Consider the following 14,483-nt stretch of genomic DNA (forward strand, 5'->3'; position numbering starts at 1 on the left):
AAGATTACAACCATTCCGCTCTGTGAAGATGGAACCTTGGCATTGTGTCTCTCTCTGTTTCTGGAACGCTGAAATTTGTGACAATTCCGCAATATTGAAGCGCGGCAAAAACAACAGCGAAAATCTAGCCAGCTGGAAAGTCTTGTAGCTAACGTTTTCGAATGCGTTGCGCAGACAGACATTCGAGCTTGCACATTTGATCTTGCACATTTGGGGAAGTAATTGTAAATGCAGGCAGATAATTTTGGTTTATGAGATAGTCATTGAAAACAAGAAAATTACCGATGTGTCCAAAGCGACTGCTAACAGGCAACCATTGGTTCATTGGCGCATCCCCTGCCTCATGTTTAACAGCTTGGCCCGCACTAGCTATTACCTATTGTTAACGTTTCGCCTTGGAAAGGTACAGAAGAATACTAGTTTATGTGACTGCTATGTGCCCTACCGATGCTCATATTATAGCACTTGCCAACTCTAGAAGTACTGTGAGACTTTCCGCGGAGGCAAGAAAGTATACAGTCAGGAGATTTCAAAATACCCCATGGTATGGGCAGTCGTCATCGTCGTGACCACAAACGGCATTAACGAAGCCTTTCAAAGCAATATGGAACTATTTTTGTGCTGCGTCCGCAAATGTGATTTTGTGAGTGCGCTCTTCCTTATCGCAACTTAACACTTGACCTTTGCCGCCATACTGTGACTGCCTATATTGTTTGGTAATAGACATCGATTTTAAATGCTGATTTCATTTTTATTGTACACTAAGTTACAGGTCACGATCGATGACCTGCTCAGCATAAAATGTAGGTATTATGCTGAACTGTATTTAATATAATAGGTAAGTACTAGGATTCTAAACAGTGGTACAATCTTTGTGTCTCCCGTCGTGACGCGTATCATAGTTAGCTGCAAGAATAATTGCATTCTTATTAGCTTATTATCCAATTTGTTTGCAATTCTCCGACTGCCTAGACCTCGCATTATTTGGGGAGAAATACACAGAGTATACGCTTTCTTTACCTATAACTAGAACTCCGTGTCAGTCTCCTTAAAAGGTCCAAAACATGGATATATACTTTCCTGCCATGTTATTTCATTGCATTGTTATTACATTTTAACCGATGCCTCCATTGTGCTTCAAGCCTGTGGATCTGGGACTATTTTGGGGAAGACACACAGAATGCACACTTTTTCTAACGATGTCTAGAAGCGGCCCTTCATGTCATGAGATGTTATTCGGTGTAGTAAAGAGGATCCCAAGAAGAAAATATCATTTTATGCTACGTTAATGTGCATTAGTCTTATGCTTATTACACTTCAAAGGAATCTTTAAATTGCTAACTACTGCTCGAATTTTTTTCTAGAACGCCCTCTCCAGCGGTCTCGCCAGGAGATTGCCACAAGGACTCTGCAGGAAGCTGAGATATTGCCATTAAATAGTTACATATTTCTTTACCTAAATATGGTAGAGTACGGGTGTACAATATGTAGGTGTTTAGCATATGTAACCGACAGTTTTGCACAGTCACTCACGTTCCCTTACAGCCGGCATGAAATATTGGCTTGCTGCGACATTACCGTCGGTGACTGTGACTCACGTGCTTGAGAAAGGAAGGTACAATATGGTTGCCATTATATTGTTACGGAAGGATGAAAGAATTGAGAGGAAGAAGAAGATCGGAGACGAAGGCTGCTGCGTATCGTTGGTGGTCAGCCATCTTAACTACTCTGACTCATCTTGTATATATATCGTAAACATAGCCTTTCTACACTCGCAACACCCCCGTAACATGCTGGTGGAGGAGTGGGCTGCGGACCTAGCCTTGCGAACAGCAACATCGAGTTTCCACGCGATTGGCCGCGCCTTGAGCAAGTTCTTCCAGGAATGACAGTAATTGTGCGCGAGGATATGACTTTATTCCGTCTCTGCCGCTAGTGCTATCACTAATCTCCGCTGCCTCCGACATACGTGCATGTGCCTAACCATGGGTGGGAACCGAGGGAGCTACGATGGCTAATGAGTCGACTGTTGCAATAACAACCCTAATGTTCGCTCTCTGCTGCACCGATGCGTGTTTATCACTTTGCAGTCTAAGATATTCTGAACCTTCTTAGGTTTACCTTTCCCCAAACGAAAATTACAACGTAATTGTGTCAGCTTCCTTTCTTTAACGCTGTTGCTCCCCTGTTCATGCCTCGAATGACCTGCGCGTATCAACGTGACATAGCGGTCCCGAAAGGAAAGTACCAACAGCTTAGCGCTAAAGAAAAAAAAAAGCAAGGGCATGCTCGACACACGATTATTGTTTCAGGACAGATAAGCTAGAAATGGCGGGAAAACATTTCTAGGAGCAGTTATACACAACTCAGCGTAACAGCCCGATATGCAGGCCTCCGGTGGCCTAGCCATTGTGGAACACGTAACGTAAGGCTCATGAAAAAAAGTTTTCCAATGAGGTTTCTTTTACAGTTCACATAAGACAAAGCATGCCGACCATGTCACAATATACGTCCAAATATGAAATGCTGTGACAGGCATAACCAGCGTTACACTGGTGGGAGGCCGTGCGGTGGAGATGCTAGGTCCCCAAGCGATGATGATGATGATTGAAATTTATTGGCGCAAGGACGTGCGTTTTGGTGTAGTAAAATTGCGAGTTTAGGAAAATGACCTAAAATAAAGGCTGTTAGAGGCCGACACGTAAGATAAATCTATAAATACTAGTGCATCAATTCTAAAATAATTACTAAGACAAATATAAGGCCTTAAATGCGTTTGCTACAGGCACACATGTTAAATTACTCTTGACTTTCCGAGTCCCTTGCCGTACAATTCTTGCCTACGCAAGAAGTGCAAGAGGTCAAACATACTTTGTACATGAGATTGTACCTCACCTGTGAGGCAGAATCTGAAGGTTAGGATGGAATGAGATGATTTCTAGAAAGTTAACTTCTGCAAGATAATTAAGTACTCTTTCGGCAAGCATTCTTTCTGCAATTATCTTCTGCAAGATAGTTAAGCACTCCTCTGATAAGGACATCGTGGGATGGGGGGGGGGAGGATATGATGTGAATAGCGCTCCCTAAAATAAGCCACTCGCTCTCGGTGAAGTTCAAGACATTCAATGAGGACATGTAGGACGGTTAGATTCTCACCGCAGCGTGTGCACGTCGGTGGGTCAGTTGCAGTCAAAAGGCATTTGTGTGTGCCATCAGTGTGTCCTATTCTGAGTCGTGCCTGGGTGACTTCAGCGTGTCAATCAAGCTTCAGTGGGAAAGATTTGGTTAGCTGCGGTTTAAACAGGTGCAGCTTATTTTCAACTTCCTTGTCCCACTCAGCTTGCCAATAATTATAGAGCGCCTTTCGTACCGCAGGTTTCATATCTACACCAGGTACCCCGCTTACATCAACTGTAGCCCGATGAGCCGCTTGTCCAGCATTTTTGTCCGTAATCTCATTGCCTGTGATCCGAGAGTGTCCTGGCACCGCCTGGCACCCAGCATACAACAAGAGCAAGGTTTTGTTTATGCGCTACGTGGATGTGTTTAACGAGCTGGTTAATTGCAGGGTTTCCGCTTGCTTTGCCACATGACAGGGCTGTGACAACGCTTAAGAAATCTGTGTATATTATAGACTTTTGAATCTTCTGTTGCACTATGTACTCAACAGTGATTAGGATACCGTACACTTCTGCTGTAAAGGTGCTGCTATGAGTATGCAAGGTTTTAGAGTTGGAGAAGTTTTGGCCATGGGCTGCACATGATACCGAAGTTGCAGACTTTGAAGCATCAGTGAGAAATGCCCTAGATCTTCCATAGGTCATAAATCTTGAAGGGCCAAAAAGTGTTGCTGGATGAGGCCACTCGGACAACTCTTTTTGTTAAGTTCTGTAAAGGACACGTCGCAGGTACTATACATAGCTCCCAAGATGGGATGGGTTCAGCATTGTCGCTTTCTTGCAGATCTGTGAAAACTACACCGAGTTTTTCCGGAACAGGTTTTACTGCTAACGGGAACGGCGGGCATGTGAAGGCCTGTTTAAATACAACTGATTTGTGGACTGATCACTGATGAGTGCTTTGCGTGGATGTTGTTTTAGCGACATGATTCTTATTGCATAGGTGACTCTCAGATACGTACGTTTAAAATCCACCTGCCACTGATCCGATTCTGCATATAGACTTTGGACGGGGCTCGTACGAAAGGCACCAAGTGTTAGGTGGTTTGATTGTAAGTGTTAGTGGTTTTTTGTATCCTTCTGATAACTTGTTTGGAAGCAGAGGTATGTTCTCAGCTATTCTTCTATGGCGTAAGAACTTCCCGAAAAACTTTTCTGAGCTTAATGCCCTCTAAAAGTGCACGCCAAGACGGTTCGCTTGATCCTCTATTTTATCACCAGAGCCAGTGACGAGAGGAAAAGTAGTTGGACGTTGTCCTTTTAGTTTACGTACCCTGTTGTAAACTTTGCTAACATCCATGTATGAGTTTATTGATGATACGTAGCGTGTACAACTTTCTCGTTTGGATATTTGGCGGACACGGCAGCCATTTTCATTGCCCCGCTTAAAATTGATTAGATTTTCTGTTGTTGGGTAGCGTGAAAATCTGCTCCATGCTTTGTTCTGGCATTTCTTTGCAATTTTACAGTCTTTGTTCCACCACGGTTTAGGATAGCCTTCATCTCTGCATAACTGAAGTATGCAGTTTCGAGCAGGACAGACGATGTGTTCAGTGATGCAGCTGGCCAGTTCCTCTACACCTAGGTGGTCCACTTCTTCCAGGCCCAGTTTACTTATGTTTCGAAATTTCGGCCGTTCTGCACTATAAGGTCTTCATTTTTGGGTGTAAGCTGTCCATCGTGCCCCTTTCTTGTTTCAAGGACTGTTGGGAAGTGATCGCTCCCATATGGATTACTAATAACTCTCCATTCCAGGTATGGAAGAAGTGATGCTGACGCTATGGCTGTCTATAGACGAATACATGTTGTGTGTTGAAGTTGGCTCTGCCTTGTAAATAGAGAGGCTCCAGATGATAGAAGGTACTTTTTTGTTGCCCGTCCTCTCGCATCACATCTTGAGTCGCCCCACAATGGGCTGTGATCATTAAAATCTCCAATTACTATATAGGGTTCAATGAGCTTTTCAAATTCTGCCATGTCAAACCGCTCATCAGGCGATATATATAGGGAGCAAATAGTTATAAGTTGGTTGAACAATATAGCCCGAACAGCCACTGCTTCAAATGAACTCTTAGTGATACATGCTGGCATGCTACTGACTTGTGGGTTACGATTGCCACACCACCTGAAGAAGAATTACCATTATTTCTATCTTTTCGGAAAACTATGTATTGTGTTAAGAAGTTCTCGTGTGTTTATTTTAATTGTGTTTCTTGAACACAGAACAGTCGTGGCTGATATTTCTCTAGTAGATCTTTGACGTCATCTACATTGCGAAATAGGCCTCTGGCATTCCACTGAATTATTTGTGTATCGAGGAATATCGAGGAAGATTTTCGTTTTCTGTGTTCAAGAGCACGTGGTAAAGATAGATAGATATGCATACAAGGGCGGTAACCGTTCAGGTAACCGGTCCCTTTTTCAGAAGAGTTACAAGAATTTTATCCCTCCTAGCGCAGCCCTAAGAGCGCTGATATTTCGGCGTCGATGACGCCGGGGTTCTTTGATCGACCTCCGTGCACGGGAGGTGCTAGGTCCCCAAGCGACCCGAATGCTAAGTACTTCTATTGGACAAATGTTATGGTGTGTTATGGTCGTTGCAAATTAAAGGCCATCTGTCACGTTTGAGAAGTGAATTAGAATTGCGCAGAATAACAAAATTTGTTGGAATTGCGCATAGCGATGATTTGCCCACATCTGTGAAGAGTTGTTCTTGCAAGGTTCGTTTGCGCTCTTTCTCTGCTTCTTATGTGTATTCCGCAAAAATATAGTGAGGAGTGGAGCTTACGAATATCAGCTGTAGTAATAATGAAGGCCACCACCACGACTGCCATGGCCACCAGGCATAAGCACATGATAACAGCCAAGGCAGCCACCCTTGGTCCAGAGACACTGCAAGGAAGAGGCCACAAGTAGAAGGAAACATAATAATTACGCTAAGGCTAAGAATACTAATTAACGTTGCAGAGACCACTAAGAAAAAAAATTGAGAATAATAGTCATGTATAAGAAAAATTAATGACTTCAGCATACATGGGTTAGGGTTTAAAAGCACATTGTGTCTCGCAAGGTAACCATGGAAGGAAGGTATTCTTTTTTGCAGCATGTTTCCGAATGTAGGGTATATTTGCAATGAAAAAAAAAAACAAGAAAAAATGCTGCTTTTTCAAGAAAAACGACATCTGAATATGGCCTTACACCTTAAACAAAAGTTACTCAAGTAATTCAAAATTATTGAAGCAAACAAAGTGCTACAAGAAAACGTGCTAAACATTCAGGAAATCCGCAATAGTTCCTAATTCAATGTATTAGGATGGTAGGTTGATTTCTCATCCAAGCAATGCGTGTCCTATAATGTTTCACTGGGACCCAGTAAAAGTAATTTGAAATTTGGTTGGAAATATTACAACACTACGAACTTTTCTGCCGTTCACTTTTTAACTTGCTAGAACTCCAGCAACGAGGCACAACCACTGTCCCGAGGTGCTTTGTGCGGAGAACCCGACATTAGAAGTATTTACCCTAAAGTCGACAGTAACAATGACATGACAGGACAAAAAAGAGTGTACTGACGTTGTGTAATTCAGGTTGGATGATACAAGAAAGTCTCTTCTGTTTATTACCGCTGCCGAAAAATTACTGTACGGACTTTTATATACGAGAACATTTTCACAATCGTTTTTATGTGAATAGCCTCAGCCAGGGACACAAAGAGTGCAACTAAATTCATAGATGTGTGGATGAAACAAACGCAAGCACCAAAAGTTATATTGTAAGCCATTCCAAAATGAAGGCTGGAATAATCGAATCATTCTGTTGTAGTTATATTTGTTACTATAGCTTTATCGCTGGTTCATGTGGCATTCCGAATACGTTATTACCAGTCGGTCGGTCATGTGTAGTCGTTCATAATAAAAGAACAGAATAGAACGTAAGGAATCTTTACGTTTTAACACACCAGGTGTTTTATTTATAAAGGAAATGCAATGCGAGTACCTGCGCTGGCAATATTATACAAAAGACACACACATCTTTTTTAGCTTTGCATGCTGCTGTGTGACGTATAACAGTGCCATCAGTTCTCTACACACTGAAAAGCTAGTAGCATTTTCTTCGGAAAAGCAAGATAAAAAGCCTCGCCATGTTTTGCTGTTGTGGCAATGCAGCACCTTAAAAAGCTGTCGATTTGGCATGTTGGTAACCGTTTATCAAACGGGATTCCTTTTAAGTCTCCGTTTTAGCAGGGTTCTTCCAACATAAATATAGCACTTATTCGAAAGCAAGACGCAACGCTGAACCTGGGGGTAAGGGAATTGAGAAACCGATTTTCTATATGCCCAACCATACAAAACCAGCAAAGATTGAAGTGAACAAGCATAAGGGGAGTTATTTAGTGTTGTATTTCAAGTATATAAGATGAAAAATTGAAGGGGAATGAGACTAGAGAAAAAACTTTAGGAGCCATTGAACTCCGTGAAGGGGGATGACCAGCGAAGCTGTAGAACATTTTACAGGGTTAGACGAGGGTACCTGTATTTATTTTCATCATTACGTATTGGTAGCGATGCTTGCTTTGTGATTTTTGTGATAAACACTGATTGGCTCGGTTACAAGATTAGACAGAACCTCGGCCAAAGGTAAATCTATGCACGACCATTGTTGAGTAGCTGAGTGATTTTGATTGGTCTGGCACTTTAAATCAAACTCTTCCATTACAAATTGAGTGAACCATGTCTTGTCTGGTTTTGAAATGTCCACATTGAAATCTCCAATGATGCCTACAGCAGTAGTGTCATCACGGCTAATCCATGCAATGTTCACGGTCATGAACGTTTCAATATCATTTATTCTTTGGTGTGCCTCGAGATATATGTGCAGTGGATATAGCAATTGCGCCTTTCCTTTGTACGGCACAGCCACCCCCGCTGTCGGTGGCATTGTCCTCTTGTGATTCAAGGGTGTAGGGTACATACATCTTCTGCCTTGCTTACATCGCAATGCCTCCTGCTCGTGAGTGTATGTGCTGTTAAAAACAATTTCAATATTCCGATCTCCTTGGAACAGTGCATATTGATTGATTTATTTCATTGAATAATATTTCTTGTTAATAGTATTACGCTGAACTGGCCTCAAGCCCGCTTCACCTCAGTCGCGGATCGGCCCACATTTTCCCCATGGACGCAATGGACGTGACAAATTGATCGAGCGTAGAGGTATGCAGCTTAGCTGTAAAAACAACTTGCCTCCTGTGAGAGCCAAGCCCGCCACCGGTTAATTACAACCGCCTTCTAGCCCCTGCCGTCGCACAATTGGTAGTGCATCGCATGCATGATACTCCCGCCGGTGGCAAGTTGCTTTTCTTTAGGTTCAGTTCCCTTCGCTCATAATCACCCGCAGTTAAATAAATTAGCAAATTACTTCCTCTACGCGTTTACTGGCTTCATTATCTGTTGGCAATTTATGGATATGGGTCATGGTTGTGGCGCATTCGATTCCATAAGTGCAAGCACAGCCATTCTATTCATATTAGCGGAATGTGTAATCTTACATTATATCGCATCTCGTAAGGTGTTTTTGAAAGCTGTGAGTACATTCTCTGAACTCCCATACCACAATGAAGGATAAGAAAAGAGGACACTTACGCGTTACCGGATTCGTAAGCTGAAAATCGAAAAAAAAGAACTAAAATTATTCTTCAAGAAACCTTTGCGAATGGCTATATAGGGCGAACATCCCAGCTTATGCTGGTATATATGCTTTGGTGCTCTTGGATGTTGCACTTCAAGCACAGAGTGGGATATTTCCAGGCACAAATATTTATTTCTGATTCAGTTTGTTGACAATTAAATGCTGGCCTATATGCTTTTGTAACACTCCTTCCTTCAGTAATAATTTAGACGCGCCACGTTAAGCAAATAAAGTGAAAGGCAGCAAGCAAGGAAAGCAGCACAACCTTACTCCAACAGTCTTATACCTCGTACACCAACACTGTCCGAGAACTATCAAGCGTTTTTTTTTTTCTCAAAGCGATCCGCCGCGACACTAGTGTAGAAAACACGGCACGTAAACCAAATAATGGCACGCCAAGAGACTTAAACCGCAACCTTTGGCAATAACACAAATCTAAATGTGGAAATAGGTATGCAAAGGAGTTTCCAGCTCAATACTCAAACTGTATAAGTATGCTGATATGATAAATGGCCCCTTTCAGGCTGATGTAACTTAATCTATGGTACAGCTTTCCTACATGTATGTACCCATATTCGGGGAGTTGCACCATTTAAACTCCCGACTTGTTTCGACAGACGTCACTACGCTTATTTATTAGGGCTCCCTGCAACGTTGCCAATCGGAAAATGCTTCACCCGACATACCGGAATCTACAAAAGGCAATAAATGGACAAAAATAGACAATTATGGCCTCGCAACAGCCTTGTCTAACATAAACCGAAAGTGCGATTTCACCTTCTTCCTCGCCAGGTGATCGTAGATGAGCGCAAAAGACTACGTTGGTGTTGAGCCACATTGGGAGCAGCCGCTATTCAATATACCGCGCGTTCCTAAGTTACGAGATGGACACGTTGTTAACGCGAGGATATCACAGTTTCGACCGAAAGGCGAAGCAGGGCATTGCGACAACGTGTTCATTCGCTACACGAAATATTGATAGTTGTTTTATTGGCCACTTAAACTTGCAACCATTTGTTAACCAAATTATTAAAGGGACCCTGAAACGATTTTGGCGATTTTCTACAAACGTACTGAGTCGTTAGAGTAGGTCCTTCTGATCATTAATTGACACATCTAAGTGCTCTGCGTAAAGCGTGTAATTTATTATAAGGTTTTAAAAATGCACATCGCTGTCGATCGCAGCGCACTGCTCGGCGGAATTTTAAGCCGCCCCTACCCATATGATGCAAATAACCCATATGAAGTCACATGGGCGAGCTACCTGATTGGCTGACCAGGGCGCATGGTCGATAATTTTTCCAACTTTATGGTGAACAAATGATGCTCGTAATAGTTGGAATGTTAGTTACTTTGTTTTTGTAAAAAGAAAATAACTTAACGAGAATACACAAGAATAGTTTTTTAGTACACTTGAGCACTTCCGGCACACAGCAAGTGTCGTCTGCTTGTGTTACAACGTGCGCAGTCTTTGACGAGAGCTCCGCCGTCAGTGTCGATCAGTCTTTTCGTGAGCACGATGAATCACCCTTGTTGCGTTGTGGGCTGCAGACGTAGCGACTGGAAAGATGTGAAGTTGCGAAATCGTGTCCCTCTGCAAAGCAGCATACGAGCGAACTGGCTGCTGCGCATCGGACTGCGGCTATCCGATAGGCGCCAGGATTTGCGCGTTTGTGGCCGTCGCTTTACAGCGGAAGATTACTAACGCAATAGCGTTTCGCAAGTCCGGTATTAGGGCAAACACAAGCGCAAGGGGACAGGGTCTGGCCGCTTGACTGTGCCGGGATGAGCCATGAGATGAGCAGAAAGGTAAATGTGAATGGTCTGCACGGTGCAGCCACCTGGTGGCACAGAGCTCAACCATACACAGTAGCAGCAACGAAGTGCATTCTTCTTTGCTGCTGGTGTGTATTTTTCGCAGGAGTGCAATCATCAACACGTTGTTCTTATAAATGTTTAAAGTGTTTTACACTTGGTTAGAGCAATATTAGCGCTTCGTTTGACGGGTTAAGCGCTGCGCCAACAAGTGTCTGGACCGTGCAGACCGATCAGGCTGCTCACGTACGTCTACTCTGAAGTTCCTTCATCAGCTTGAGTTTATGCCTCCAGTCATTTGCCGAAATGATCAGCTTGCCTGTGGTTACCGGAATACCGGCCACCTTCGGCGCTACGACAGAATGCTCGCAACGCACGCTGCTTCGATGGCTCTCGGTCGACGGCCAAGCGGCCAGCGGAGAGGTCTCGCGCGGGAGGAGGCGTGCTCCAACAACCGGAAGTGGACGATGTGACGTCGCATCGTGACGCAGGACCAGTGAAGGCGGAGCTTAGCGCAGCTCGCTCGGCGAGCGAGTTGAGGAAGAAAGGCATGGCTAGGGAGGAGGGTAACTTCTAATCGCTTGTAACTCCATTAATACGTAACGCTACACTTAAATTGTGGTGCGAATGTTCTACTTAAGCTGTACCCTATGCGCCTACAAAATTTGTCCGAACCGTTTCAGGGGCCCTTTAAGTATGATTTCACTCGCACACAGGCAAACAAACACATCCGACTCGATGACCACAGAACTCACTGTCAAACCCCAGGTCTGAGGAACAGCGGCAGCAGCAGCGAGCGTATTGCCCTTTGTGCTGCGTCTCTCTGCAACGCGAAGTCAGCAGACAGAACGCAACGCACAAACCATCAGCCCTCGGCGTGTTCAGACTCTGTAGCCATCGAAGGTAGCTTTCTAGATGAAAATTGGCGTGCTTCCTCTCCACCTTCCTTTATAGCGTACGTGATATTGAGCCATTACTCGGCTTACCCTCGTACACTTTCACTCGCACGGACAGCGTAGTGAGCGCGGTCGCGATGTTTTTTCATTTGTCTTTATACGGCACACCACGTCAACGGCGACACCGACGCCGACAATAAAGGCAAAACTTCACTTGAAGAATCCATAAAATTGCTATCTCAGTAAAAAGCTACAGATGAGCACGGTGCTAACGAAAGCGCTTGTTCATACCATGGACTGAATAGGTGCCTGACCTAGCGAGTACTATCACAAAAGAAGGGTTTTTTATAGCGTATTGAGCACACACTTCCGTGGTACATGTGTGAGATCTCGGGTCGTCGCCGAAATGTCCCGTAATCAACACTCGGCAAGACTTCGCGTCAATGCTCCAAGAAAAAAATTACCACGTCCCCCAACGTACAATTAAAACGCACAGTGTCTGTGGGTCAGTATCGGCAGCAAGTCGAGTATAAGGGCAGCACTGTGGCGATGAAGAATGGGTCCCGTGGGGATCCGGTTCTGGAGCTCGCGATTCGTACACAGGTGTCACAAAGGCATGTGTGGCATACACCACCACGGCCTCTAGAACATGGTAGCTGATCTGGGCTATACTTGATCGTCACACTAAGCTGGCTAAGCAGACCCATGTCGTTGTACATCTCTATTATCGAGAGTCGCCTGTTGGTGAGCAGATTAGGTCGCGAGTCTGAAGAAAATAAGTGACCAGATAATTGTCCATATATAAAATTTAAAACTGACAACTCTCCACGAATAGAGAACACACTTCATGTCGGAGCTCTTTACGTTTTTGATCTCACTACGCGTCTGAGCACACACTTATCAGCATGTACATTCTACGGTACGAAATATCCGAATTTCAAGACATTTTTCTCTATAGGCAACTAGGACCGGTAATTCGGTTATTCTGCACCAGAATATGAGAATGATCTAACTATTCCCAAAATCGCATCCATAGGATCTTGGAAACCATATCGCCGAACTCCGCCCCCGATGCTGCACGATCGCCCTCACATATGATTTAACCACGCGGTAAGTGTAAACCTGAATTCGATGCTGTTTCCACAGAAGTAATCGAAGTTGGCTCTCCGCGGTAGTAAGCTTCTGGCAATGTGAGCAGCCTTGCCTTGGCGGTCGTTATCGTTTCCAAAGAATGCGGCGCTTGCTGTCACCTCAAAGGGCTATTTTTTGTTGACCCGTCAATAGTCGGAACTTGTATCCGTCGTGGTCTAGGTTGTCGCTGGTAAAGTTGTCGCGCCTTGGTAAGCATCCAATGAATGCCCAATGCCGTATGGAGACGTAACATGTCCACCCAGACATGCTACTACATCGTTCTGACATGAGCGTGACATGAGGATGCGCTTGTTTTATTGCGCAGCACTCGGTCTTATTCTAGGAAATTTGGCGTAGGTAGGTAGGTAGGCAGGTAAGTAGGTTGGTGTCTCCCGCCATTTTAATAAAAAAACTAATGTGTGACCGCTAAGAGAATCTAACGACGGTGGTCGAGCAGTGCATCCCGAAAGACTAATCTTATCGTCACGATAACATGCATACATCTCTCGGTCCAAAGACAGCGAGCTCTTTGAAACATTTGGCCCATGCTTCAATTGCGAGTTCATCGTGTTCTATTCTCGAGAGAGTTCACGCTTATGGGTGCTGCTACACTTTCCTATATCGGGCCATCAGTGTACATTCCTCAGTACTTTCCTTGTAGAAGCTAACGGTTTGCTTTGTAACCGGTTGGCTCTCACGAACGGCTTTCGCCGGCGATTTGTTTTCATCCCTCGTAGGCGTTACTGCCAGTTTCTTGTCGCACAAGTTGTAAAGCATCCGCAAAGCGAACCTTCCTCTGTTGGGGGTGGCACTGGGAAGAAGCGGTTCGCGCGAGGGTAGCTTAATGCGGGCGTCAGCATGCTCTCAACGGCTGTTAAGGCAACTATGGCAGCCAGCAAATATTGCGCTGGCAGGCGTGGCCAGACAAAGGCACCAATGGCAGCTCATTTATTTCTGTTTCTGGCGACCTTTGGCGAAAAACAAGGACGCTACGAACAGTGCAACGCGTTTGAGAGGAGCGAGGGAGAATTCTGAAGGAATTTAGGCTCTCCAAAGAGAGTGCAATGGATTTGAGTCAAGCTGGAAGAATATGTCAGACCACAAATATTTAGTGGCATTAAAATTGCGACGATATTGCTGTTCGCACTGCCTTTTTCCCCCTTTTTCCCCATGAGGAGTTTTCAGCAGTGCGCCTGGATGAAGACAGGATTGGGTGGTCGCAACCGTCAATCAGTCACATCATTACAGCCGTCAATAGAGCCTTCACGATTGAGGAAAATGAAGATGTTTGGGTAAGATTCTCCTCCACGGCGCAGGAGAAAGCAGCAGCCAAGGAATTCTTCCTTGACTGCGGCAAGATGTTAAATTGTGGAATGTGCGGGCGGAACTCACATTGCAGTCGCCCTCCCTATAAAGCTAGGCACCGGCGAAACATAGTTTTAAGTCGTGGCCTACACCCAAACAAATAGAACCACGTCGTTTGCGTAAAGTATGGCACACATCCTAGCCACAAAAATATAACAACGCAACATAAAATTACACCACCAGTGGCTGTCCGCAGCGCAAGCTCGCAGCGATTATTGGAAATTAAACGTGCAAGCATATTATTTTAAAGGCGAAGCTTTTCATTGCGAACACCGCAGGGATTTCACGACTGTGGAAGCTGCATGGCGTTTCTGTCTTGGTTCTGTCATAGAATAAAGAACAACTTTAGAGAAGGGAAACTGTACCTTCCACAGTGGTTCGAAAATAAGAAGCGGCAGCGCATGGAACT

At 44.4% G+C, this 14,483-nt stretch overlaps 1 protein-coding gene across 1 annotated transcript in view; it reads right to left on the reverse strand.

The window, feature by feature from the left end:
- LOC135898190 (uncharacterized) overlaps positions 1-14,483 on the reverse strand; it is an 85,858-nt gene that overhangs the window by 59,943 nt on the left and 11,432 nt on the right. Inside the window, exons 4-5 of the mRNA XM_065427016.2 lie at positions 8,822-8,840; positions 5,968-6,071 (exon numbers count right to left, since the gene is read on the reverse strand). Coding sequence (XP_065283088.1) covers positions 5,968-6,071; positions 8,822-8,840 — 123 coding nt within the window. The remainder of the gene's footprint in view (positions 1-5,967; positions 6,072-8,821; positions 8,841-14,483) is intronic.

The sequence above is a fragment of the Dermacentor albipictus genome, chromosome 10, assembly GCF_038994185.2.
Source record: "Dermacentor albipictus isolate Rhodes 1998 colony chromosome 10, USDA_Dalb.pri_finalv2, whole genome shotgun sequence".
NCBI lineage: Eukaryota > Metazoa > Arthropoda > Arachnida > Ixodida > Ixodidae > Dermacentor > Dermacentor albipictus.